Source organism: Chaetomium tenue, assembly GCF_020726465.1.
Source record: "Chaetomium tenue strain MPI-SDFR-AT-0079 chromosome Unknown F5144scaffold_7, whole genome shotgun sequence".
NCBI lineage: Eukaryota > Fungi > Ascomycota > Sordariomycetes > Sordariales > Chaetomiaceae > Chaetomium > Chaetomium tenue.
In genome coordinates, this window is record NW_027117335.1 from 340,065 (window position 1) to 364,308 (window position 24,244).

General features: G+C 56.3%; 5 protein-coding genes across 5 annotated transcripts; 3 read left to right on the top strand and 2 right to left on the bottom strand.

Annotated features, from left to right (window-relative positions):
- Positions 1-221: 221 nt before the first annotated feature.
- On the top strand, positions 222-1,849 carry F5144DRAFT_659722 (uncharacterized protein; the record flags this gene model as incomplete). The annotated part of the gene is made up of 4 exons (XM_066793243.1): positions 222-742; positions 874-1,447; positions 1,534-1,556; positions 1,614-1,849. Exons 1-4 carry the CDS (start codon positions 646-648, stop codon positions 1,847-1,849), a joined length of 930 nt encoding a protein of 309 aa, XP_066638579.1. The 5' UTR covers positions 222-645.
- A 3,161-nt stretch (positions 1,850-5,010) lies between these two features.
- F5144DRAFT_498427 (mitochondrial carrier domain-containing protein) lies at positions 5,011-5,973 on the top strand (the record flags this gene model as incomplete). The annotated part of the gene is made up of 1 exon (XM_066786268.1): positions 5,011-5,973. The coding sequence occupies one exon, from the start codon at positions 5,011-5,013 to the stop codon at positions 5,971-5,973; it is 963 nt and encodes a 320-aa protein (XP_066638580.1).
- Positions 5,974-6,965: 992 nt separating this feature from the next.
- F5144DRAFT_585244 (PAB-dependent poly(A)-specific ribonuclease subunit PAN2) lies at positions 6,966-11,467 on the top strand. The gene is made up of 8 exons (XM_066789683.1): positions 6,966-7,109; positions 7,369-7,476; positions 7,551-7,726; positions 7,810-7,936; positions 8,004-8,596; positions 8,656-9,069; positions 9,157-10,106; positions 10,160-11,467. Exons 1-8 carry the CDS (start codon positions 7,089-7,091, stop codon positions 11,248-11,250), a joined length of 3,480 nt encoding a protein of 1,159 aa, XP_066638581.1. The 5' UTR covers positions 6,966-7,088; the 3' UTR covers positions 11,251-11,467.
- Positions 11,468-13,885: 2,418 nt separating this feature from the next.
- F5144DRAFT_585247 (nuclear protein 96-domain-containing protein) lies at positions 13,886-20,116 on the bottom strand. The gene is made up of 3 exons (XM_066789684.1): positions 19,738-20,116; positions 15,850-19,634; positions 13,886-15,734 (listed from the first exon to the last, which is right to left on the bottom strand). The coding sequence occupies exons 1-3, from the start codon at positions 19,838-19,840 to the stop codon at positions 14,112-14,114; spliced, it is 5,511 nt and encodes a 1,836-aa protein (XP_066638582.1). The 5' UTR covers positions 19,841-20,116; the 3' UTR covers positions 13,886-14,111.
- Positions 20,117-21,481: 1,365 nt separating this feature from the next.
- On the bottom strand, positions 21,482-23,472 carry F5144DRAFT_498740 (uncharacterized protein; the record flags this gene model as incomplete). The annotated part of the gene is made up of 4 exons (XM_066786285.1): positions 21,482-22,875; positions 22,930-23,150; positions 23,239-23,278; positions 23,400-23,472. The coding sequence occupies 4 exons, from the start codon at positions 23,470-23,472 to the stop codon at positions 21,482-21,484; spliced, it is 1,728 nt and encodes a 575-aa protein (XP_066638583.1).
- Positions 23,473-24,244: the final 772 nt, after the last annotated feature.

Genomic DNA, 24,244 nt, shown 5'->3' on the forward strand with positions numbered 1-24,244 from the left:
TTCTTTTCCCAATGTGATTTCCCGTAGTAGATGCTTTCGGAAAAATGGGTAGTGTCAACTGATACCACGCCCTTTGGCAGAGTGGGCAGAAACGAACTGGCTTTGTCTATTCCCTGTGACTTCCATCTTAAGAGGACCATCCCGTGGTTACCATGCTCCCACCGATCCTCCAAGCCCATTTCCTTCCAGAAGAAACTATTACAAAAATTAGGGAAAGAACATCTTCAAGATCAGGTCCAGCTTGGAAGCAGCCACCGGACTGAACGTCAAGCGGGGCCAGGGCGGGGCAATCACGGAAGCCTAACCTCGATCGTGACAGCGACGACAGCGCGTGGCCAGGTTCTTGTATCAACCTAGAATTGTGTCTCCAGGGACAAAAAGGTGAGTCAATTAAACAATATGACGACTATTTGCTGCCCATGACTTCTCGGTTTCCATGTTGGAATCGTACTTTGAAAAATCTATCATAGTTAACTCAAAGAACCCCGCGCTAACTGAACTTTTCCAGGTCATAGTCAAACCACCACTTACCACCGTCCTTTCTTTCGTCCCATCCAAATTTTCGAGCCGGCTCACGACCCAGTCTTGTCTTACACCCACAATAACGCAACACCTCTTTTCGGATACGAGCCGAGTCCAACCAACATGGAAGCTCCCGCTCCCAGCCCCGCTCCTCCCAAGAGCGTGCAGGATCTCTTTTCCGTCAAGGGCATCGTCGCCCTCATCACTGGAGGTGGCACAGGTAAGCAGCCCATTTCCTCCCCAACCCCCTACCACCTTAGAAGAAAAAAAGGGAGAAAAAAAAAGAAAAAGAGAAAGCCCGAGAGAACAAACCCCCAACTAACCAACACCCCCCTCTCCCCCTTAAACCAGGCATCGGCCTCATGATGGCGCGCGCCCTCGCCCTCGCCGGCGCCAAGCGCGTGTACATCGTCGGGCGGCGCGTGGACGTACTCCAAGCCGCCGCGAGCGCCATCAACCGGCCCTCCGTGATCGTGCCGTTGTACTGCGACGTGACATCGCGCGTGAGCCTGGAGAGCGTGGTGTCGGTCGTCGAGACCGACGTCGGCCACCTGCACCTGCTGGTGTGCAACGCCGGGGTGGGCGGCCCCCAGGTGCGCCCGCCCGTGCCCGGGGTGACGGGGCTGGAGGAGTGGCGCGATGAGCAGATGGCGGTGAGGTGTGAGGATTTTAATGCGACGTTCGCGGTGAATAGTACCAGTGTGTGGTTTACGGCGATGGCGTTTTTGAAGTTGTTGGATGAGGGGAATAAGAGGGAGGGGTGGGGGGGGAAGGGGGAGGGGGTTAGTAGTCAGGTGGTGGTGACGAGCAGTATTGCTGGGTTTAATAAGAGCGCGCCGGGGGGTTGGGCGTATGGGCCGAGCAAGGCGGCGGCGACGCATATTGCTAAGTCGTTGAGCGTGGTGTTGCCGACGTGGGGGATTCGGTGAGTGGTTTTGTTTTGTTCTCTCCCCTTTTTTTACTGTTTCGTGGGTATGGGGAACTGTTACTGATGGAGCTGTCGACGAAAAGGGCCAACTGCATTTGCCCTGGCTGTGAGTATCCCTCCCACTGTAACCCGACGAGATGTGCTTATGGCTAACGGCACTCAGTGTTCCCGAGCGAGATGGCGGCTCCCATTGTCCAGGCGTCTGGTGGATCCATGACAGGCGAGAATAGTACGATTCGTCTGGACAAGTCCATGGTTCCGCTTGGCCGCATGGGCGATGAAACCGACATGGCTGGCCAGATCTTGTATCTTGCCTCGCGGGCGGGCGCGTACCTGAACGGGAACACCATTGTGGTCGATGGTGGACGGCTGGGTACGTTCCCCAGCACAGGGTACTGAAAAATGGAGACCTTGGGGTTGTGGTAGAGAGTTGAGTTGGGGTGTTGTTGTATATGGTTTTAGGGCTTTTTGTGCGAGGATGACTCCCCTGCACCACAGCATACATATAAGTAGATATTTACAACTGTGGATATTATACGTCCCCGTATCCTGTCATTCGTCTGTATAGTTTACTTTAGGAACTGGACGTAGCCGAGACAAGCACTCAGAAAAAAAATTGAATCAACAGCAATAACATTGAATAAGTAGGTACATGTAGGTAACAAGTTACCTGAGTGATGTAGGGGAGGCATTGGGTTCTTGGGGTCGGTTTATACACACAAGAGATACTCTTTTTGATTCAGAGAAACGACGCCGGAATTACCTACATGTTGAATGCCCCTTGCCATTTTGTTGAAGTCCTAGAATGTTAGTTTCTGACACTCGACAGCAACTGTCTCTCATGGTCTCTTGCTAAGGTACCTAGCTAGGTTGCCAAGCACATTAGGCAAATAACCCAGGCCCAGCCTTTCGAGTTCCAAAGCCACAAACCAAAAAAATTACGTACCGAGTTAGTCTAGAGTGTACATACTCGCATTCTTTACACAATGTGACAATCTACCTAGGCCTTGGTGGAAGCTGTTTCGACTCGCGGTCGTTCACAGCAATGGCGAGGTTGTTACGTCTTGGCACTTGCCCCCTGTTGGCTCCCCTGCACTTGAGCGATGTGGGGCAGACAGGGCCCCATCGACGATTATCGCCTTGTGAGATCACATGACGTCACTTAAGGCTTTGTTGACCCTCCTTCTCCACTGAAAGTCGATCATTTGTGTTGAGGATTGAATTCAATCCCACAAACCAATGCTGTCTAGCCCAGGATGTTTGTGAAAAATCTGCTCCAGCTGTTGAGATGTCTCAAAGAAGCAGGCCTCCCAGCGCGGACAGCAGCTTATCGATAGTGAAACAGCGAAGCATCGACCCCGCAATGGTGCAGCTGCCCGGGGTCGGCAGTGTGTTTTCGGTGGTATGGGAGCATGGGAATGGAGTCAGACCCACTCTGGCTGACGGCGTGTAAGTCGAGGTCATCGTCAAAAGGGTAGTTCGAGATGGAACCCGGTGGTTTGGTATCAGATGCTTCCGCGACGACAGCCACCCTCCGATACATACAGGACCCCCTGTGCAAAAGAGAGATAAAGATGATCGGCTGCACAGTGCAACGAGATCTGATCAACACGGGCGATGGCGGGGTAGAAACAACACCACCCATCCCAATTTACGGGAAGGCCAGGCGACAACATTGACCAACAGGTCAAGGGGGTTACTCTATGTGTGCAGCCATGCAGGAACCCCCCAACTCAGATTTGGCGGATTGTCGCGATCCGGCAACTCTGGGCTGGCCAATATCATTGGGAGAGAGGGGTAGGTCGGCAAGAACAGGAACTGAAGCTCCCTTCCTGTCCCCCTCCTTCAGCTACCCTCCAAGTTCCCCTCACGTTTGACGCTGTCCTACCCACTCACGAGCCATCCCGTCCTAGAGATGGACGCGTTGGGGTTGATTCGTCCTGGTTTATGCCTTTCTTTGATGAAGAACGACTTAAAACGGACCTTGGCCAAACCGAGTTAAGACCATTCTCGGATTTGAAGATGGAGAGTCATGAAGAAAGTCGATGGCGTCAACAAGCGTCACAAAACTGGCACCGGCTTCAGCATTTGACTCAGAATTGCCTCCCGAGTAATATCAATAACCCCGCTCTCGATGTGTCTGCGTGTGCATTCATCCAGCCGTCAAGGAACATGCCAGTGGTGCGGCGCGGGAGAAAGGTACATCGAAGGACATCAAAGGACTTGTGTGGCTCGCCAACAGGTAAAACGGACGGGAAGCGAGTTGCATCCCTTTTCATAGACGCTGCACCCCGCGTATCCTTTCCACCGCATTGCGTGGATGAACACGTCTGGTTGGAACGGTTACCAGAAAAGCATGTGCGGTACTGGCAGAATACCTTGGATGTGAGGAGTACGCGACCCCTCACACCACACATGAGACGAACCTGCTGTAATTGCCCGGGATGTCAATCGAGCAATAGGCCAGGTCACTTGCCATAAATATCCAAGCAGGGACTCGCTTGACGTCCACGAGTCTGTGACGACCGACTTGCACTTTCTTGACCTCGGCCAACTCCATCCTTTGTTCGAATCCCTTTCTTTCCTCCCAACACACTCCTCCTAGAATCGAGCTCCTGCTTTCCTGCATTATCGCATCTCCCAAACACAATAGAAATTGACTGAAAAGAATCCCATATTCCCTACCGCCGTTATCTACTGCTACCGTTTGACCGGCCGACAACCGATCTGGGCACGCGACCCCGCAAACACCCGAGAGCTGCCACAGCGCCCCAACTGGGTACACCTATTGCAGCGAGCGACCGAAGCATTCGCGCGCTCATACGCACACCCATTTTTAAGACAAAACGACCGAGTGCCTCACGGTTCGGCTTCTTTTTACAAGAGTAGGTTTTCAGTGCTCCATTTTCTTTTTAATTTGATCCCAGCTTGGAGGGATGTGAGTGATCCCTGGATTTGGCTTAGAAGCTTTCCGTTCCCCATTCCCGCATTCCCAGCTGGAGAATCGGGGGACCCCACATGCGGACGCCCCATTGCCGAAGCGGCCTTCCAGAACACAAGGGGCGCCAAATGACGAGCTTCCACCCCGCCGTGTGCAGCCGGGCCTCCTGCATTTTCCGACGTTTTGTCCCGAGTTGGTCCCCCAGGCCGCGCCAAAGTCGCCGGCTCCAGTCGTCCGTGTTGACCAACCGCCCGGCTTGCCGACGGTTACCGGGAGATCAGCTTGGCGAACGTCAGTGGAGAAAGGACCCTGGCCTGTCTACTCTCCTGGGATCTTTGACGGCATCGATGTCGGCTTAGCTCCCCGGACTGAGAGCTGGAGAGGTTCCGGTTTCATTGGTCTTAGCTGGTGGATGGAACCCACCTCCGAAGCCCGACGATAATAGCGAACAGCGGGCTAACAATGCAATCGCGACTTTGTAGGGTGCGAGACCCGGGCGTGTTGAGGATCACCAAGTCAGGGGCTATAAAACTGTTGGGGGTTGGGCTTGTGGAACGGCCAAAGCGGTCAGCAATCCTCGTCACCTAGACGCCTTTTAGTTGCAAACACCCGCGTTGCCATGTCCAACTCGATCAAACAGGCGGCTGAAGCAGCACGATCTCGGGGAAACGAAATGATGGGCACGGCCAAGAGCGTCAGGAGCGACGGCGTCGCCGTCGCTAATGACTTCCTCCACACACCTTTCATGCGGGCCGCCCTGCCCTTTATCAATGGCGGGCTCAGCGGCATGGTCGCCACTACGGTGATCCAGCCCGTGGACATGGTCAAGGTTCGCATCCAGCTGGCAGGCGAGGGCAAGGCTGGCGGGCCAAAGCCGACGCCGCTCTCCGTCACCCGCGAGATCCTCGCTAGCGGGAAGGCCCTCGACCTGTACACAGGCCTCTCGGCCGGCCTTCTCCGACAGGCCGTATACACCACCGCCCGCCTCGGCTTCTTCGATACCTTCATGATCCGCCTCACATCCCGCGCCAAGGCCAAAGGCCAAAGCATAGGCTTCGCCGAGCGCGCGACAGCAGGCCTCACGGCGGGCGGGTTGGCGGCCATGATCGGCAACCCGGCGGATCTCGCGCTGATCCGCATGCAGAGCGACGGCCTCAAGCCGCTCGCCGAGCGCAAGAACTACAAATCGGTCATCGACGCGCTGGGGTCCATCGCGAAGAGCGAGGGCGTCGGGGCGCTGTGGGCGGGGGCGGCGCCGACGGTGGTGCGCGCCATGGCGCTCAACTTTGGGCAGCTCGCCTTCTTCAGCGAGGCCAAGGCCCAGCTCAAGACGCGCACCGACTGGTCCGCCAACGGCGTCACCCTGAGCGCGAGCGCCATCGCCGGCTTCTTCGCCAGCTTCTTCTCGCTGCCCTTCGACTTCGTCAAGACCCGCCTGCAGAAGCAGTCCCGCGGCCCCGACGGGAAGCTGCCGTACAACGGCATGGCCGATTGCTTCGCCAAGGTCGCGAAGCAGGAGGGTGTCATGCGCTTCTATCGCGGGTTCGGAACATACTACGTGCGCATCGCGCCGCATGCGTGAGTGCTCCCTTCCTTCATCCCTTCGAGAGGGGTTAATGCTGACAGTCCACTCTGCTTTGTAGGATGGTGACATTGATTGTTGCGGATTATCTTGGGTTCCTCACTCGGTAGGCCATCTGAACCTTGAACGAGTTTCCATGGTTTGGTCGGTCGGTGTGCTGCATTACTGAGAGTGTTCTTCTCCTTTCTGTCTCTGGTGTTTGGGTATGCTTGGTTGATGAGAATGATTTCCTTTGGGTGGTTTGGCTGTTAGTATACCACGGGCCTTGCGAGACGAGACAGTACATAGTCTAGCAGTGCTGGTTGTCCGGAGAGATGTATTCCTTATTCCGCATTATTATTCCTTGTGTTCGTTTCGGAGCAGAAGCATCACAGAAACACAATCGGGAATCGATTAGGCGCCTTGCATTTAATTGGCAACTGGTCGGTATTTCGGTTGATCATTTTCCCGCGTATTGTATTGCTTGGCTGACGGGCCTCCACGGCGGCCCGACCCGGTGCTGGCAGCGAACATATACAAAAGTTGTTAGTGCAAAACTAGAACCTGTGTTTACTACACCAAAACCGGGAGTTAAATACTGGAGTTCTGCATAAAAGTTGGTCTTTCTAATCTTAAGCGTCTATATCTGGTTTTTAAATTAAATTTACACTGATAGGTAGCGAGAAATCTGTAAATTTGTTGTTGTAACCTAACTTCATAGAAAATTACTTCACTTACACGCACGCAACCTTGACCCTCAGGTTCAGAGAATACAAAATACACTTTTGCTTGCATCTCAACAACCCTGTTAATAAATTTGATTTTAAGACCAAATATAGAGGACTGAGGCTGAGGAGACCAACTCTTGCGCTGACCTTTAATACTCAACTCGTTGTTTAGTTCAGTGAACAAAGATTCTAGCTTTTTGCTTCCACCTTTTGTATGCCTTGAATTTAAATCACCTGACCCACAAGGCTGTTATTAGCAAGGCTGAAAGAAACCAGAAACAATCGTGGTGACTCCAAGCATCTCGGTCCGATTTGGACACCGACCACCCGACATAACTATCGAAACCAGCAGTTTTGGACAATCTCCCGTTTGCCCTTGTTTATTGAAAATGTGATTGGGGCCTGGCCATGGATGCAGACTGGGACGAGGTAAGCTCTCTTTTATTTTTATTTTTAGGAGGGCAGGGGGTAATGGCATCGAAAGTCAAGTTCGTCGTCTGCGCTACACGCTGCGCGTGCTGTGCTGTGTGTTCGTGTCGGCGCACGACCCCGCGATGGTGTGCTTGGAGCTCGACTCTCCCCTTTGTTCCCCCGGCTCCATTCACCTTTTACCGGCCGAAAAATCATGCCCGGGATCCGACATGGTGCACATGGACAGCATAACTAACCGCGCAATGCATCCGAGTAGGTGACCCGCATCGCCTTCCCGGCGCCCGGCTCCAATGACTACCCCCGGCCGGCCACCGCCCTAGCGTTCGACACCATCGCCGAGTTATTATGGGCGGGCAACGACCGAGTATGTCCTCAGACACAACCACCGGCGGTTCCCTCCTCCAATTCTGCTCGCGATCATGTTTCTGACCATACCAGGGCCGTGTGGTCTCCTTCTACGGCCGCGACCTGCAGCGGTACACGGCCTTCAAGATCCACCCCCCGTCCGAGGGCCCAGTACGGCAATTCCTTTTCCATGACAAAGGGGTCATTGCGCTCGGAACCCGGAGCGTGCACATGGCGATGCGAAGGGGACCCGCGCTCTGGAATATTCGGTACAGTCACACTGGGTGCCTGGGTGCCTGGGTGCCTGGGTGCCCTGGAGGGGGGAACGTTCGAGTCGCTGACCTGGATGTAGGCACGATGAAATGGAAAATCTGCAATGCATGAGTTTTACCTCGAAAGGCGCCTCCGAGATTATCGTCGCTGGATTTCAAGACACCATGTTTGTTATCGATGTCGTCAAGGGGGAGATTGTCAAGCAGGTAAGCTCAGCCCTCTTTGTTCGGCCCCCCCCGCCGTCGAATCCCCCCAGCTTACATCAGACCGAAGGTCGCTACACTACATCACTACACCATCATGAAGAAAAGCAAGTATATTTGCGCCGCCACCCGGACCGGCTGCGTCGATCTTCTCGACCCTATCACGTTTAAAACCGTTCGAAGCTGGCAAGCTCACGCGTCGTATATCAACGACATGGACGCCCAAAATGACTTCATTGTTACCTGTGGAGGTTCTCTCAAGCAGCAGGCCGCTCAGACCTACATGCTTGACCCATACGTCAATGTCTTTGACCTAAAGAACATGACCTCGATGAAACCAATGCCGTTTCCGCCCCTGGCAGCCCACGTTAGGTTGCACCCGAGAATGCTCACCACCAGCATCGTGACCTCCCAGCACGGACAGATGCATGTGGTGGACATCATGAATCCCAACACGAGCAACGTGCGGTACGCAAATGTGATGTCGTTTATCAACCTTTTCGAAATAGCACCTTCTGGAGAGGCTCTCGCCATGGCCGACACAGAGTGCAACATTCATCTCTGGGGTTCACCCTCCAAGATCCACTTCACCGACATGGCCATCCCAATTGAAATGCCAAAGGCGGAGGAGCCCGCTCCTATGCTCGACTGGTCTCCAGATACGTAGGCATACCTCCCGAGCCAATACCACCCCCGCCTTTCCCCACTGACATCGTCGATAGCCCCCTGAGTTCGATAGGAATGCCCTACTACCGTGAACAACTATTCTCCGCCTGGCCTTCCGATATCCTCTCCGACATTGGCGCTCCGCCCGTGCAGCTGGACCCGCCATTCCTGGCTTCTCTTAAGCAGATGGAGTGGGGCCTTTACGGTAGAAACTCGCGAGGTTTACGCCGTAACCAAGTCGAAGATACCCGAGCATGCATGAAGCCATCCATGCAGCCACCGAAGTTCTTGAGCGAAAAGGCGCGCGAATCGGCCATGTCTTATAGCGCCGCTGTACCCGACCCTAAGACGGAGCAGGTACCTGAGTCGTCAACGGACGAGCTCGAGAGCCTAAAACCCGAGGCTCCGCCAATATACCGGAACCTGGAAATCAAATACAGCAAGTTTGGCGTGGATGACTTTGACTTCGGGTAAGCGAGGCCTTCCCCCCCCCCCCCCCCCCCCCTCCGGTCCCGGTTCATTCGCGATGGACAGAGCTGACAAGCTGCTTTTCAAAGGTACTACAATAAGACACAGTACGCCGGTCTAGAGAACCACATTCCGAACTCATATGCGAATTCGCTTTTGCAGCTCATACATTATACCCCCCTTTTGCGGAACATGGCCCTTCAACATGCCGCCACCGCGTGTGTGACTGATTTGTGTTTGCTGTGCGAGTTAGGTTTCGTCTTTGACATGTTACAGAAGGCAGAAGGGTCTACATGCCAGGCAACAAACATGTTCAAAGCTTTGGGCGCCACCCCTCAAGCTGCGCCTCTGGGTCTACTCGAAGAGGAAACACATGTGCCGTCACTATCAACCATGTCTCAAGGGCTGAGTAGGTTCCTGTTCGACAGAATCAACCATGACTACCGGAGCATAACTCCGATTTCAACCACGCTAGAGCAAACTCTTTTCAGCCTCCCGCAGCCTCCCACTCCGGACGAATTGGTGTCGAGGGTCCTCGCGACATCAGCCGTGGTCACCATCAAGTGCATGAATTGCCGAAGCGAGACCACGCGCCCTGGCACCGCACAAGTCAACGATCTCATGTACCCACCGCCGAAGGGCTCCGCCAGAGGTGGCAGAATGCACAAGACGACATTCTCCCAAGTGCTCAAAACAGGAGTCGAGAGAGAAACTGCGTCTAAAGGGTGGTGCAGTCGTTGTCAAAGATACCAGAACTTGCAAATGCGCAAGACGATACACAGTGTCCCCGCAGTTCTCGCCATCAACACGGCTATCTCCAGTCAGGAACATCGGAGGCTCTGGGCGACACCTGGATGGCTGCCGGAGGAGATTGGTATCATAGTGGACCAAGGGCAGTTTTTCTGCTTCGAGGGCGAGGATCTAAAGTTACATCTCCAGCGAGGAATGCACAATATCACGGTCTACTCTTTGATCGGGATGGTGGTCAACATTGAGAGCAGCTCGCCCCAAAAGACACATCTCGTGAGCGTGATCAATGGTCAGTTGGATTTCTGTTTGGGTTGAGGATTCGATGTACTGACAATCGAATAGTTGCGCATGCGGATGCAGCACCGTCGGCGGAAAGCAAGTGGCACCTATTCAACGACTTCTCAGTACGGCCTATCTCAACCGCAGAGGCGTTAACATTCAACGCGGCATGGAAGTTGCCTGCTGTGTTGCTGTTTCAAGTCAAGGCCGCGAATAACCAGACGAACATGGATTGGAAAACGAAACTAGACACATCGGTACTATACCAGGATCTGACACCGCACTCAGATGAAAAGACGTACCAGGTGCTCGACCTGGAGGCCGAGCGGCCAGGTCCGGACACAATCGTGGGGTTGGACACTGAGTTTGTGTCGCTGAAGCAGCCTGAGATCCAAATGAACTCGGACGGTGAGAGAGAAACGATCAGACCCATGTCGCACGCCCTGGCAAGAGTTTCAGTCGTGCGGGGCCAAGGTGAACACGAAGGAGAGGCCTTCATCGACGATTACATCGCTATCAGGGAACCCGTTGTGGACTACCTCACGCTATATTCGGGTATCACACCAGGCGATCTCGATCCGCACACCACCAAGCACAACCTCGTGTCTCTCAAGGTGGCGTACAAAAAACTCTGGGTACTTCTCAACCTCGGCTGCAAATTCCTAGGCCACGGCCTCCGGCAAGATTTCCGCGTTATCAACATCCAAGTGCCCCGCGCCCAGGTGATCGACACCATCCAAGTCTTTTACCTCAAGGCGCGGCTGCGCAAGCTGTCGCTCGCCTTCCTGGCCTGGTTTCTTCTTAAGGAGGACATCCAGCTTGAGACGCACGACTCGATTGAGGATGCGCGCACCGCTCTGAAACTGTACCGCAAATACCTTGAATTTGAGGACGCGGGCATCCTAGAGGCGATGCTCGAAGACATCTATAAGGTAGGACGGGCCACCAACTTCAAACCACCGCGGAAGGACGATCAAGTCATCCAGCGGACAGACACACCGCCTGTCACGGTGGTTGAGGGCAGTGGTGGCAGCGCAGCTGACCCGTGTACGCCCTCCCGAAAGCCGGTTGGGCGCGGGATCAGTTCCGGGGGCACACCGTTTGGGGTGGTGAATGTGTTTACGCCAGGGAAGGGCTCACCTCTGCCCAAGTGAGGTCTCGGAGGAGAGCCCTATTCTGGGGTTTTCCGGCGGGCGGTGGCTGGCAGAGGAGGGAGGGGAGGTGAGACAGGGAATGACGTGTCTGGTGTGAGCAAGAGTAGAACGGAGCGTTTTCTTAGCTAGCGAATGGAAAACCTTGATTAATAGTTAGCAACATTGAATCAAGCCATTTCGTGAGTGGCCATTCTTGGGGATTTCCTCCCGCCCCTTTTTCTGAACAAGGCTGAACCCCGTCGTTCCCCGTCGTTCCCCTTTCGGGCCCATCCCGGTTTTGCAGGTTCCCCCTCCTTCCCGATAGGTCTTGGAGATTGCAAAACGGTTGACACCAAACCTGGAAATCGGCTATGATTCGTCAATGCAACGATATATTGCAAGGTAGGAATTGTGTCCCGGGCCCGGCTGGAGTCCGGGTCGGGGGGGACCTTGTCTATTTCAGTTAGTAAATTGAGGCACAATGCTTTTGAAGGAATAAGTTCCAAAACTCAACCACAGCCCTCGGTGGGCGGCGTCTTCAAACTGATAATGGCGACAGTCCTGGGTTTCATGAGAGACGTAGCAGCGGAGAACATCGCTGTCACCACCATTGCTCTCCTCGTCACAACTTATCTGGTAGTCTACCGATGGCAGCTCGTCAAAACTCACCCGGACGAACCGCCCGTCATCCCCTCGGCGGTGCCCTTTGTGGGACATCTCTTGGGCATGGCGTTGCTGGGCGGGAAATATGTAAAGAACCTTGGGTGAGACCCGTATCTATCCCTGAGACGAAAATTGAGCAGTCACTAACACAAGAAACAGCCTCCGTAACCCAGACAAGCCCATCTTCACGCTGCCTGTGCCTCGCTCCCGCATGTACATTGTCACGGACCCGTCTCTGGCGGCAGCTGTGCAGCGCGCTTCCAAGACGCTGTCTTTTACGCCGCTGGTGCCGGATATCACTAAGCGGGTGCTTGGGTTAGACGATGACACGGTTGCTGTTGTTAGGCAACGTATTGACTCTGAGCCGGGGGAAATAAAGGGGTTTCTTGACGATATGCACGATTTGGTGTACTCCCACTTCGGACCGGGAGAGACGTTGAATGAGCTGAGTCTCGAGGCGGTGAGGGAGTTGTCGAGGGAGGTGGATGGGTATGCCAGGGCACTGCGAGGAAGCAAAAAGGGGGAGGAGACGGTCGACCTCCTTCAGTGGATCCGTCATTTTGTTGCCATTGCAACCGCCAGCTTGCTCTATGGTGATCAGAACCCGTTTGCTCTACATCCGGAACTGGAGTCTGCCTTTTGGAACTTTGACTACGGCCTGGGTTCGCTACTCATGGGTATCTTCCCTTCCATCACAGCCCCGAAGGCTTACCGAGGACGCGAGGCGTTAGTGGCTGCTCTCGAGGACTATCTCTTACAAAACCGGCACCTGCCTAGCGACGGCCACAAAGGTGCCTCCAAAATTGTTCAACAACGGATCGCCATCGCCCTCCAACATGGTTGGACTCTCCGCGCGGTAGCCCGCTCCGAGCTCTCCTTTCTCTTTGCTGGTATTGTCAACACGGCGACGACCACTTTCTGGATAGTCCTCCACCTCTTCGCGTCGGGCTCATCTGGCACGAATAACCTGCTCTCTACCATCCGCTCAGAGCTATCCTCCTCCATCACCTCTGACCCCCAAACCGACACATTAACCCTCTCCCTCGACAAGCTCAAAACCACCTCCCCAGCCCTCCAATCCCTCTTCCGCGAGTGCCTCCGCCAGAACTCCGACACCTATTCAACCCGGCTCGTAAAATCAGCCACCACCCTCCCCGGCCAAGCAGGGCCCTACCACCTTTCCGCAAACTCGGTGCTCCAGATCTCGGGCGGCACGATGCACTCAGACCCACGCATCTGGGGCCCGGACGTGGGCCAGTTCCGACCCTTCCGCTTCCTCCCCGCTACCACCACTCAACAAAAGAAGCATGATCCGGAACAGCAGCAACGAGGCCGGCCCGCCAACGGCACCACCACCACCCCTAACTCAACCACTCCAGCTCCCACCCACCCCGCCGCCTTCCGCGCCTTCGGCGGCGGCAAAACCCTCTGCCCCGGCCGCCACTTCGCCAGCACATCAATCCAGGCCTTTGTGGCGCTGCTTGTGACACAGTTCGACATCTCGGCTGCGACTACCTCCACTACTACTGCTGCTGCTGCGGGGGCGATCACGGTGCCTGGAAAGGAGGACGGGGTGTTGCCTGTGCATGTGCTTGAGCCGAGGGGGGTGGTGAAGGTTGTTGTGAGGGCTAGGGATGGGGTTGGGGCTGGGGTTGGGGGGTGAGGGTTGTGGTGTAGTTGTTTGTTGATGGGGGGGGGGGTGGTTGTTTTGTTTTTGTCATTTCCCTCGTCTTTCTCGTTTTCTTCTTCTTTTTCTCTCTTAGCATGTAGGTAAAAGAGTAGGTGCGTGGTATGTTGGGGGATTTGGCGGGTGTTAATTGTTGACGGGGTGGTTGGTTGTCGTTGTGTAAGGGACTGACACTGAGGGTAATGGGATATGGACGCAGGCTTGGGTCCGGGATATATATCTCTGCTTCACGGTAAAGGAATGAAGGGACTTCGAAGGGGCATTAACATATTCACATGAATTCGAGGACGCAACATGTTGACAACCATTTGATTGTAAGCTACATACTGACAAGACCACTACGCCACAGCTCGCATCGCGGCTGGCCAGCACCGATAATTAACCCATGCAAAGCACATCCCACCGTTCATTCCCCGTTCATCCCCAGGCCATTCTGCGCCCAGCTACCCTTCCCTTCTCTTTCCTTCCACCAAGCAATTACCCCCACCTTCTCTCACCCGCCTACCAAGTACAATTTATTCGCCACCACCCCTTAGCAGATATTCTCCAGCGCCTGCGTCCGCATGTACTTCCCCCTGATATCCCCCGGCAACAAGCCAAACAGTCTCGGATCGCCGCCCCGGCACCGGATCAGCTCCTCCGCCATATCCCCGATCGCCGCCTCCTGGCGGATATCCCCATGCGTCTGCCCGCGCAGTGCCACCAGCCCGTCAAACAGCTGATGATCGAACTTATCGAGCTTCTGCTGCCTGTTCTGCTGCCGCGCCATCGGATAGAGCAGATACACGGCCGCCGCGTGGTCCCAGTCCTGCAGCTTGCCCTTGACCTTGAACAGTAGCTGCGCGAAGCGGAAGAGGCGGTTGAAGTCGCGCTCGATGACCAGGTCCGGCCCGACGCGGTGGACAAAGGCCTGGTTGGCCTCGGCGTAGTTCTGCGCCCAGACGAGGGCGACGAACTCTTGCTGCGAGTCGCCGCGGGTCCGGAAGTCGAGGGCCTTGGCCTCCCAGATCCACGCCTCGGGCACGCCGAACTTGCGCAGGGCGGAAAAGGCGCTGGCTGGGTTGCGCGGGGAGCCGATGCGGTGGGCGTGGCGGCCGAGGTGGTCGCGCACGGCAGCTTCGCGGGAGGCAGCGTCGGATAGCTGGAGCAGGACGAAGGTGGCCTGCACCCAGTGGGACTGCACTGTCAAGCTCGAGGCGAAAGATAGCGATGCCATGTCGAGCTTCTCGGCCGCGTCTTGCCCGAAGGAGACCTTACCGGTGGCATAGATCGCCTTGGTCATGAGCCAGCCAAGGCGAGTATCCGACCAGTCGAAATCCTGGTTCGCAAACGCCTTGAGGAGTGACCACAGTGCGCTGTCCGGCTCCGGCTCCTTGTCCTGTTCGATGTCGGCCTGGAAGGAACGAACCGCCATGGCAACGTTGGGGGCGGTCCCAGTGGTGTAGAAGAGGCGCAGACCAAACGACCGCTTCCAATCCAGACCGAACCGCTGAGAGATGGTAAACGAGTCAACGCGGCTCTCAATAGGAGCATTCTTGACGCCCGAGCAGACACAGGCGTTGCCGGCCAAGAGCTCGTAGATGGCCCGGATGGGCTTCGAGAACTCGGCCAGGACATTAGACTCCCGCCAATCCTTGAGTTGAGCCTTCATGTCCTTGTTTTGCATGCCAATGCTGGAAACCAGAGTGGCCAACCGGAAGTTTCCTGCGGCAAGGAGGTGGCCGCAAGCATCGGCCACACGGTTGCCGGCAAGGCAGATGATGGCCTTTTCCTCAGGGCCGGATTCTTGAGCAAGGGCACGATCAGTGGCGTCAGACACCAACTGTCTCCATAAAACAGGCAGGTTGTATCCATTGTCGTCAAAAAGAAGAGAAGCCAGTTCCCAGGAGAAGTCCCCCTGGGCAAGGTCCCGGAACTCGGGGCCAGCGATTGGCTGCCCCTCCTTGCCCGTGATGCTGTCGATATAATGCTGGAGTCGAGCGAGTGTCTCAGGCGATCCTGCCGAAGAGTCTGTGGCAGGCAGATTCCCGTCAACCGGCTGGAGGCTGGGCTCTCCATGGTGAGTAGTGACCAACAGTTCGTTGGGACCCCAGTTAGTTCGAGGGACCGACGGGGCCTCCTCTTGGTCGACCTTGGGACGTTGTTGGTAAGGCCACTAAAGCAGAAAAACAATCTTAGTCTGTATTCACAATAAATAGGTACAAGAGGCAACGCTAAAACACCAAATGGCAAATGAAGCCGATGAGCTAGGAGGCGAACGGGACACCAACCTTCACGAAACCCTTCGTCGGCGACGCCTGCACCGGCTGCGCCGGGCCCTTTGCCTGCTCAAAAAGCGACTTCATCAAATCGATACTGGTCGCAAAGCCTGCCCCATCGGGCGCAGGCGCGTTCCTCTGAGGGGCAGGGCTGCCCCGATCCTTAATATCCCAAACCGCCCCCGACTCATTAAGAGCGCGCAATGTCGCCCGATCCACCGTCCTTGGCGCCCGCACGCTCGCCTGCAAAATCTGCGTCCAATCATCCCCACCCGCCACTTCAATCCTCGTAGGCGCCGTCGACTTCTTGAAGGCCCGCATGCGCGCCCTCATGATTCCAGCAGGGACCTGCGCCTCGTTGTCGGCGTAACGCGAGTAGAGATCGTCCTGGCCGTCGACGGACCCCTGCTGAGACGACTGTTCATAGGCTTCGAGCTGGTATTCATCGGGTCCGTCAGCCATGCTTTCATCTTCAGGCCATTCGCGCGACGGCAAGGGGGCATCAGCCTCCTGGGGTTCAGGAGACAGCGTACCCTGACGTTGAGCGGCATCAGCAGCCTCCTCATTGTCCGACAATGCGGCATCATCGAAAGCACCAGGCAGAACGCGCCGGCTGCGCCTGAACTCGAAAGTGTCGTCGGGATCGGAAGGGGAGGTCGAGTCCTTAACAATTGATGGGCTCGAGATTGCGCGGCGGGCCGGGACAGTCTCGATCTCGGTTTCGTCGTCTTCGTCATCATCGTCACCTAGGCCGTAGGTTGTGAAATGCTCCACCGAGAACGTCCAAACACCGGTTTCCTTATCGTAGCTCTCAAAGGTTGTGTCGGGAATGGCAGTCTTGAGCCTCTCGATGTGACGCTCGAGGCGACGGCCAGTGGTCGCGAGGCCACCACGGGGGTACGAGTGCTCGAGCGAGATGACCGCAGGCACGTTCAGCCCCTTGCCGACTGGAGGCTTCTTCGCCGCGACAGGGTAAACGGTGGCAGAGCGGGGAACCAAGACGACAATGCCGTCGAATAGCTCATCGAGGTTGATGTTGCTCAGGTCAACGGGGGTTTTGAAGCTGACACTGCCGACGTTCTCGCGGCCCACTGTGAAGTCGGGGATCCGCTGGCGTTGCACCCTGTTCATCGCACGAATGTCCTCAACGGTCGGCGACATCCAATAGCTGCCCGGTTCGATCGTGGAACCGAGCTTCTTTTCGGTCCGCACGGCCGCAGGTGACTCTTCCTCAGGGACGATGGCGAGTTCGTTGCCCTTGACCTGCTCCATCTCTGGGGCGGCAGTCGTGGGAGACGACTTGGCGCCATTCACGCCGTTGGTGCTAGGACGAGCGCTGGTGCTCGGCTTGGGGTGGCTCTGGTCATCAGTGCTGGGGCCGTTCTCCAGGGCGGCCGCCGGGCGGGTCTCCGGGGTGGTCTCAACTGTGCTCGTGTCGAAGCTGACACGCTTTGCTAGCTTCCGTGACCCGTTGGCGTCTTCCGGAACCTGCTTCTCCTTGTTAGGTGAGGTGAACAAATCGCTCCGCATCTCCTTGTTGATAATCAGCTTCTTGTGGTTGCCGGCGCCGCCGAGCAGACGCATGCTGGAGTTGGCGGAGAAAGCACCGGGCTGGAGAATGCTGTCCTCCACGTTAAAGCTGCGCCGCAGGTTGCTAGCCGAGATGCTCTTGCTCAGGTTGCGGTTGATGTTACCGGCAAGAAGGCTTTGTGAGAAGCCACCAGGGGTGCTGGAAACGCTCGACGGGCTGGCGGGAGAGCCATAGGCGCTGTATGAAAACCCATAGCCCCTCTTCTGGGGGGTGACAAGGCGCGAGGCGTTTGCCGGGCTGAGCTTGTACATGGGCAAAATCGACCTGCTCTTGACTTTGGATGTGCCTGAGAGGGGAGTGGCAAGGGGGCCGGGGTTTTGGATTTTGTCATCCGGCAGCCCAGAGAAGAGCGTCGCAGCCCCGTAAGCAGAGATGTCGTGAATACTCGCGTTGAAAGCCTGCTGGGGCATTTGCTGGCCCTGGGAAGCGCCAAGGAGCGAGTTGCCCAGCATGCCCTGCTGTGGCTGTTGCTGGTTGATACTGGCGCCGAACATGCCGCCTTGCTGCTGCTGGGCGGGTTGGTTGCCGAAAAGACCACCTCCTGCCGGCGCTGAGTTGCCAAAGAGGGAGGGCTTGGCTTGTGTACTCTGGCCTAGCCCGCCGAACAGGCCGCCTTGTGTAGGCTGTTGGGTTTGTGTATTGCCTCCAAGATTGCCGAAGAGACCACCACCGGTAGTACCTGTTTGACCGGCCGTGCTGCCACCAAACATACCTCCACCGGTGCCTGCGGGTTTGTTGCCAAATAGGCCGCCACCAGCTGCAGGCTGCGCCGCCGTGGCCCCGCCAAATCCAGACGTCGCCCCGGTGTTCGCACCGCCGAAGAGGCCGCCCGTCGTCCCAGTGTTTGCTGTCGAGCCGCCAAAGAGACCACCCGGCTTCGGTTGCTGCTGCTGCTGGTTACCGAACAGGCCACCTCCCGGGTTCTGAGCCTGCGCTCCGAAGCCAGTGCCGCCACCAAAGCCTGTGCTGGCAGGTTGCTGTTGTTGCTGTTGCTGACCGAAAAGGCCGCCGCCAGTGGTGTTAGTTTGGGCTGTATTTCCGAACAAGCCGCCACCCCCGGTGTTGGTGGCAGTGGCGGTTTGCCCAAAGCCGGGTGTTGCGGTTGCTCCGCCGAATCCACCGCCGCCAGTGCCGGCGCCAGTATTGCCGAAGCTGAACCCCGTAGGCTTGGCTGCCGCTGTGTTGGTGGCTCCAAACAAACCACCTCCCGTAGTGCCCGTATTCGCCCCGAAGCCCGTGGTCGTCGTGGTGCCGCCACCCCCAAACGCGCCGGTGCCGCCTCCGCCGAAAATCCCGCCGGTCTGTGCGGGTTGTGTGGTGGCGGTGTTTCCGAACATGCCTCCGGTTGCCGGCTTGCTGCCGAAAAGACCACCGCCGCCGGTGCCGAACCCGCCGGTCGTCGTGTTGTTGGTCGCACCGAAGCCGGTGGCTGCTGGTTGAGTGTTTCCAAACATGCCTGTTCCAGTGTTGGTTCCGAACCCAGTGCTGCCTGTGTTGCTACCAAAACCGGTCGTGCCGCCACCAAAGTTAGAGCCGCCAAATGCTCCCGTACCGCCGGCACCGCCTGTTTTTCTACCTTGGTTGTAGTCAGTCAACCTTAGTTCGTCAGCAGACCACTTCTTATACGCATCCATAAAGAGGAGGTTTTGGAAGGAGTTGCTTTGAGTAGAGTTGTTAGGTTCTTTCTCTACTGTAGGAGAAAAGGCAACAATGGCGGTGCCGGGAGGGTCGCCAATGTTGGTCCCGATGCCGGGGTTGGTTGTGGCGCCAAAGCCTGTGGTGCCGGCTCCCGTGCTGCCAAAAAGGCCGCCGCCACCGGTGGCGCCGCCGGTGCCGAAAGTCGACGTCCCCGCGCCAAAACCCGTCGTCGCAGGCTTAGCACCGCCAAAGAGCGATGAGCCGCCGCCGCCGCCGAAGGGTGTGCTGGTGGTAGTATTTGCGCCCCCAAAGCCAGTACCGAACCCCGTCCCGCCTGCTGTTGTTGTTGTTGTGGTAGCGCCACTGCCGAACAGCCCCCCCGCCGCGCTAGTTGTGGCCGGTGTGCCAAAAGCTGGTTTGCTCCCGAAGCCGCCGCTACCGAAACCGCCAGTGGTGCTCGCGCCAAACGCGCCGCCGGTGGTGCCGCCGCCCCCAAACATGCCGGTGCCGGTGGTCCCTGTATTGGCTGCCGCACCGAAGCCAGGGGTCGCAGAAGAGGCGCCGAAGCCTAAAGAAGTTAGTTCGTCAATGTCGCAGAACAATTGTTCGGAGTCAAGATTCGTGATCGGGGAGAGCGGAAAGGAAGCGATGGAAATGAAGCGGTGACATACCTGAGTTTGTGCTTGTATTATTTGTCCCGAATCCGCCAAAACCGGAGGATTGAGTCTGAGTATTCTGGCCGAAGCCAGTGCCGCTACCAAACCCAAATGACATGGTATGCGATGTCGATGGTGATGGTGATGGCGATGATCTGGTGTCGCGATGTCGAGGATTTGTCGGGGATAGAAAAAAAGGCGCGAAGGCACTCTCGCCTGTCGAGTCTGAAAACCAGAGTCGCAATTAAATGATTTCTGGAATTGGAAATGGGAAGCAAAATGTAAAGGATGCCCAAGATTGCTGCACTGATTGCGCAACAAGGGTGCTCGCGCTGGACAGCACCGCGTTCTTTCCCGTTAAAAAGATCGAGGGCGCGATGAGGCGAAGTTGGCAGCTCGCGAAAGTTGACTGCTCGCTCTGCCCTTGCCCAACCAGTCGGTCCAAGCTTCTTACTGGCAGCCAATCAAATCACGCGACCCCTGGAGCAGTGCGTGACCCCGAAAAAAACAGTGGCCGGGGCGTGAAGCTTCAGAGCACAGACGTAGAAGGCTCAACACAGCACGGGTTTTCACAGATTCACCAGCAGTCACTTTTGGATGGACTAAAGAACAAGGTGTGGAGGTTATTTCTTCTTGATGAATACTGGGTATTTAACATATGGACAGCATTTACCAACAGGACAGCGCTGACATATCGAGCCGTGGCCCAAAGCGTCATGTGGTGTCGCAATGGCTGCCTGAGGTTCAACTCAAGGTTGTCATTGGCGTATCATCGTCAATGCTCGACAGCTGACTAAAATCTCAAGTCTGCCTTGCGACAAGGGCACAAATCAAATCCCTTTGCAAATGACAAGCGCTGCTAACACATTAAACCTGAAAAATAAGGAAAGGAAAAGACGCAAAGCAACGCGTTTAATTGGTCTTAAGGCGATGTTAGTCACAAGTTTGGGGTATGTTGCCTGGAGCGATGACAAACTGCCCCTGCTACAAGCATCTGAGCCACGAGTATAAATCCCCCACTCGTGTTGATGGACTGTCCCTCGATGTTTCTCTCTTTCTCCCGAGTCATCCGAGGTTTGAGACGGATGTTTAGTTGCCGGCTACCTAGTCAGGAGTTGCCACCTGCCTGCAAAAATACCAGGTTTGACGGTATTATGTTACACGGAACGCACTGATCAGGGCCGGTCTTGATCAAAAAAACTTGAAGCACACTGGCAGTCAAAGTTCCATGACTTGCTCTCACATAGAGATGATACAAGGACCGGCAATTCAATAGTCAGAACCACAAGGTCGCGATACACAGTAAACGTGGCTCCAAGTTCAGACCCGCCAAACTCAGTCGGTACCTATCTCGATCACTTGCACTCGAAAAGACTCGAAGGGGCCCGGAGTTTTTCAATCGAGCTTCCCATTTTCCTCCCCTCCACGGGTCTATTGTCAACGGACCCAGCCTCCAAGTCCACAAAGTAACGATTCAGAAAGTAGGTAACTTAGGTTGTAAAGAGTAAACGGTAAGAAGGGTTCTCAGGTCCAATCCACCAACACCAAAAAGGGGTCAAAACGAAACATACAGCCTGCTTTCAGCAAGCCCCCAACACGCACATGCCCCACACACGCACATGTGCGCCTCCCATCTATCCCATGCCCCTGGCCAAGATTCTGCGCCGGCCACAACTTCCTGGGCAGTTTACCGTCGTCGCCCACCGCCAACACTGCATTCGTCCCCTCGCCCATCTCCATCCACCACATCATCTCAGCCCTAGAACTGAATCAAATCCCCGCCCTGCTGCCCCTGCTGCCCTCCCCTGGCCGCGAAGGGGTTGTTCGTCGAGCCACCACCACCGCCACCCATGCCCATACCCATCCCGGCCGGGCCGGTAGCAGCCGGCATCTGTTGATGCTGCTGCTGCTGGGGGTACGACACAGCCGGCATGCCAGTAAACTGCTGCTTCAGGAAGGGGTTGTTCCCCGTCGCCTCCGGGTTGATGCGGTTCAACCCGGCACCGGCGCTGTTGACAAATACGCCGGGAGCGGTGTGTTGTGCGGGGATGCGCAGGTTGCCGGTGTTGCCGAACGTGTCAAGCCCCTCGCCACCAGCCAACAGTGCGTTGAGCCGCGCCTCGTGCTCGGTGAGTTCTCTTTGTGGTTGCTGCTGCTGCTGGAATTGGGGCTGTTGCATAGTGCTAAAGGGGGAAGACGATTGCTGCTGTTGGGGTTGGAAGGTAGAAAGAGTCTTCTGCTCGGGGAGGCTGCCGAGCGTGGTCATCGACGACTGGGGTTTGTATCCTGTTGATGGCCGTTGGGCAAAGGGGTTGTTCGAGCCGGTTGCGGTGGGCTTGAGCGATTGTGGGCTACTGTTCCCGGCCCAGGGGTTGTTGCTGCCGGGCTGGAGCCCAGGGTCTTGAGGTTGTGGTTGGAGGAATTGTTGCTGCTGCGGCTGTTGCTGTTGTTGCTGCTGTTGCTGCTGCATGTAAGGGTTGTACCCGGTAGGTTGGGGTTGGAAGCTCTGTTGTTGCGGCATCTGCGGCATCTGCTGTTGCTGCTGACCAAAGGGGTCAAAAGCTGTCTGCTGCTGGGCAAATCCGTTGCTGTATCCGTTCGGGTACCCGGTCGCCTGCGGCTGGAACCCCGTATACGCGTTGTTCATGTATCCCGTAGGCTGGGGCTGCATCTGGCTCTGGTCGATCGGGTTGGCAAAGAAATCGACGGCGCTCCCTTGCTGGTACCCCTGGTTGAAGCCGGTGAATTGCGGCTGGCTTGTCGACGCCGACGCGGGTTCGGGGTCAAACAGAGCATTTGCGTTGGTCTCCTCCAGCTCCCGCCGGCGCCTCTCCTCTTCCTCTTTGCTGAGTTTGATGGCCTTTGCAAGGTCATCATCGTCATCGTCGACATTTCGGCTTTCGCGCTTTCTCCTGTCTTCCTCCTCCTGGTGTTTGCTGGCCTCAATCGCTAAGCGGTACTCGGTGTCCTCTTCTTCGGTGAACGGCCGGTTCCGTTGGCGCGGGGGCTCCGGACGGCTGCCTTGGTTATACTGAGGGGCGTACTCCTCCACACCATTGACACGGGACTTCCAAGTCTTCCTGTCGCTTCGCTCTGCCCGTAGCCGTTCCTCGTCCAAGATCAAGGAGGTAAGTTCCTTGGCCGCAACGCGAACTGGATGAACAAGTTAGCCCGTCGCCTCCGACGCTTGACAATGAAAGCACCCACCATTCTGGCCAACGTCTCTGCCATCTTCATCGATGTATTGGAACTCGCGCAGCGTCTTGATAATGAAGATGTTTTGCTTGGCCCAGGTGACCACCAGCTCCGCTCCTTCGTGTAGGCAGTAGTCTGTGACCTTGAGCGCCTTTAAAACGTGCCGCCAGTTCTTGCCCTTGTCATTGAGCCGCTTGTCGATCATATCCATGATTTCGTAGAATTCGGTTGATCTAGACGCCAAACAAGGCAAACAGAGTCAGTGCCATCACCCTGCGATGGGGCGCCACCCCGCACAACACCCTCGTGCGTCCCACTTACGAGTTAAACGTCATCTGAGCGATCTCGCTCATCTGCGTCCCTGTCGGGCCCCATGGATCATTGCTGGTCGCTACATTCCGGCGACGTCAGTACAAGCCATCCCCCCGACTGCGAGATCAAACCGCGGCACGGCGCAGTCGTCATTGCGAAAGCTGACCCACCTTCGCGCACTTTGATTTGGACATTGGAGTAGCCCTTTGTGACATTTTTGACGCTTCGAATAACCTTCGACATCTTGGCGCCAGTAGGGGGGCAAATAGGGACGTCGTGTTGGTTGTGATGTGTTGTGTTGCGTCTTGAAGGAGGGCGGACCGGTTATGTCGCAAGACCAAGATGGAGGTGTGTTGCGTGTCGGCGGCGGTCGGGGCGGCTTGCCGTTTCGAGCTTGGCGACCGTGACTTCGCTGTGTAGAAAGGCCGCGCGCCACTGAAGCTCGGGTTTCGCAGTTAGGCGGGAGCGCAATGCGCCTTGTCAAAGGCTTCGGACAAAAGACGCCAGGGACGGAATTGAGGACGGCGATGCGCAGGGTGTATGATGATGATGAATGTCGGAGGCTCCTTCTACTGCAGATTCGGTTTGAATGCGATGCAGGCTGGAAGTGGTCGGGACATGCGAGGCGAGAGGGGAGAAAGCTCGGCCGTCCCCAGAAATATCCTGGGCCGCCGCGCAATGGAACTTGCGTATTAAGTATTACGTGGATCGACACGGTCCGAATTACGGCTAGCAGATTTGGATCTTGTGCAGGTAATCTGTATGAGAAAGGAAAGGGGCAAACGGCAATCGACGAGAGATGATTAGAGTTTTATTGAATCAACCAAAACTAGATTCGCTATGTGCCTGTCTTCTCGGGACCTCAGCTGAAAACTCAGCTCTGACTATGGAATGGTTGAGAGGCCGCAGGCCAGGCCAGGGGCGCGCGCTGATGATGACGATATTTCATACTGCGTAACCACGTAACCCCAGGTCGGTATCGCCAAGCCTTCCAGAAAGTGGCCACCACAGCCCT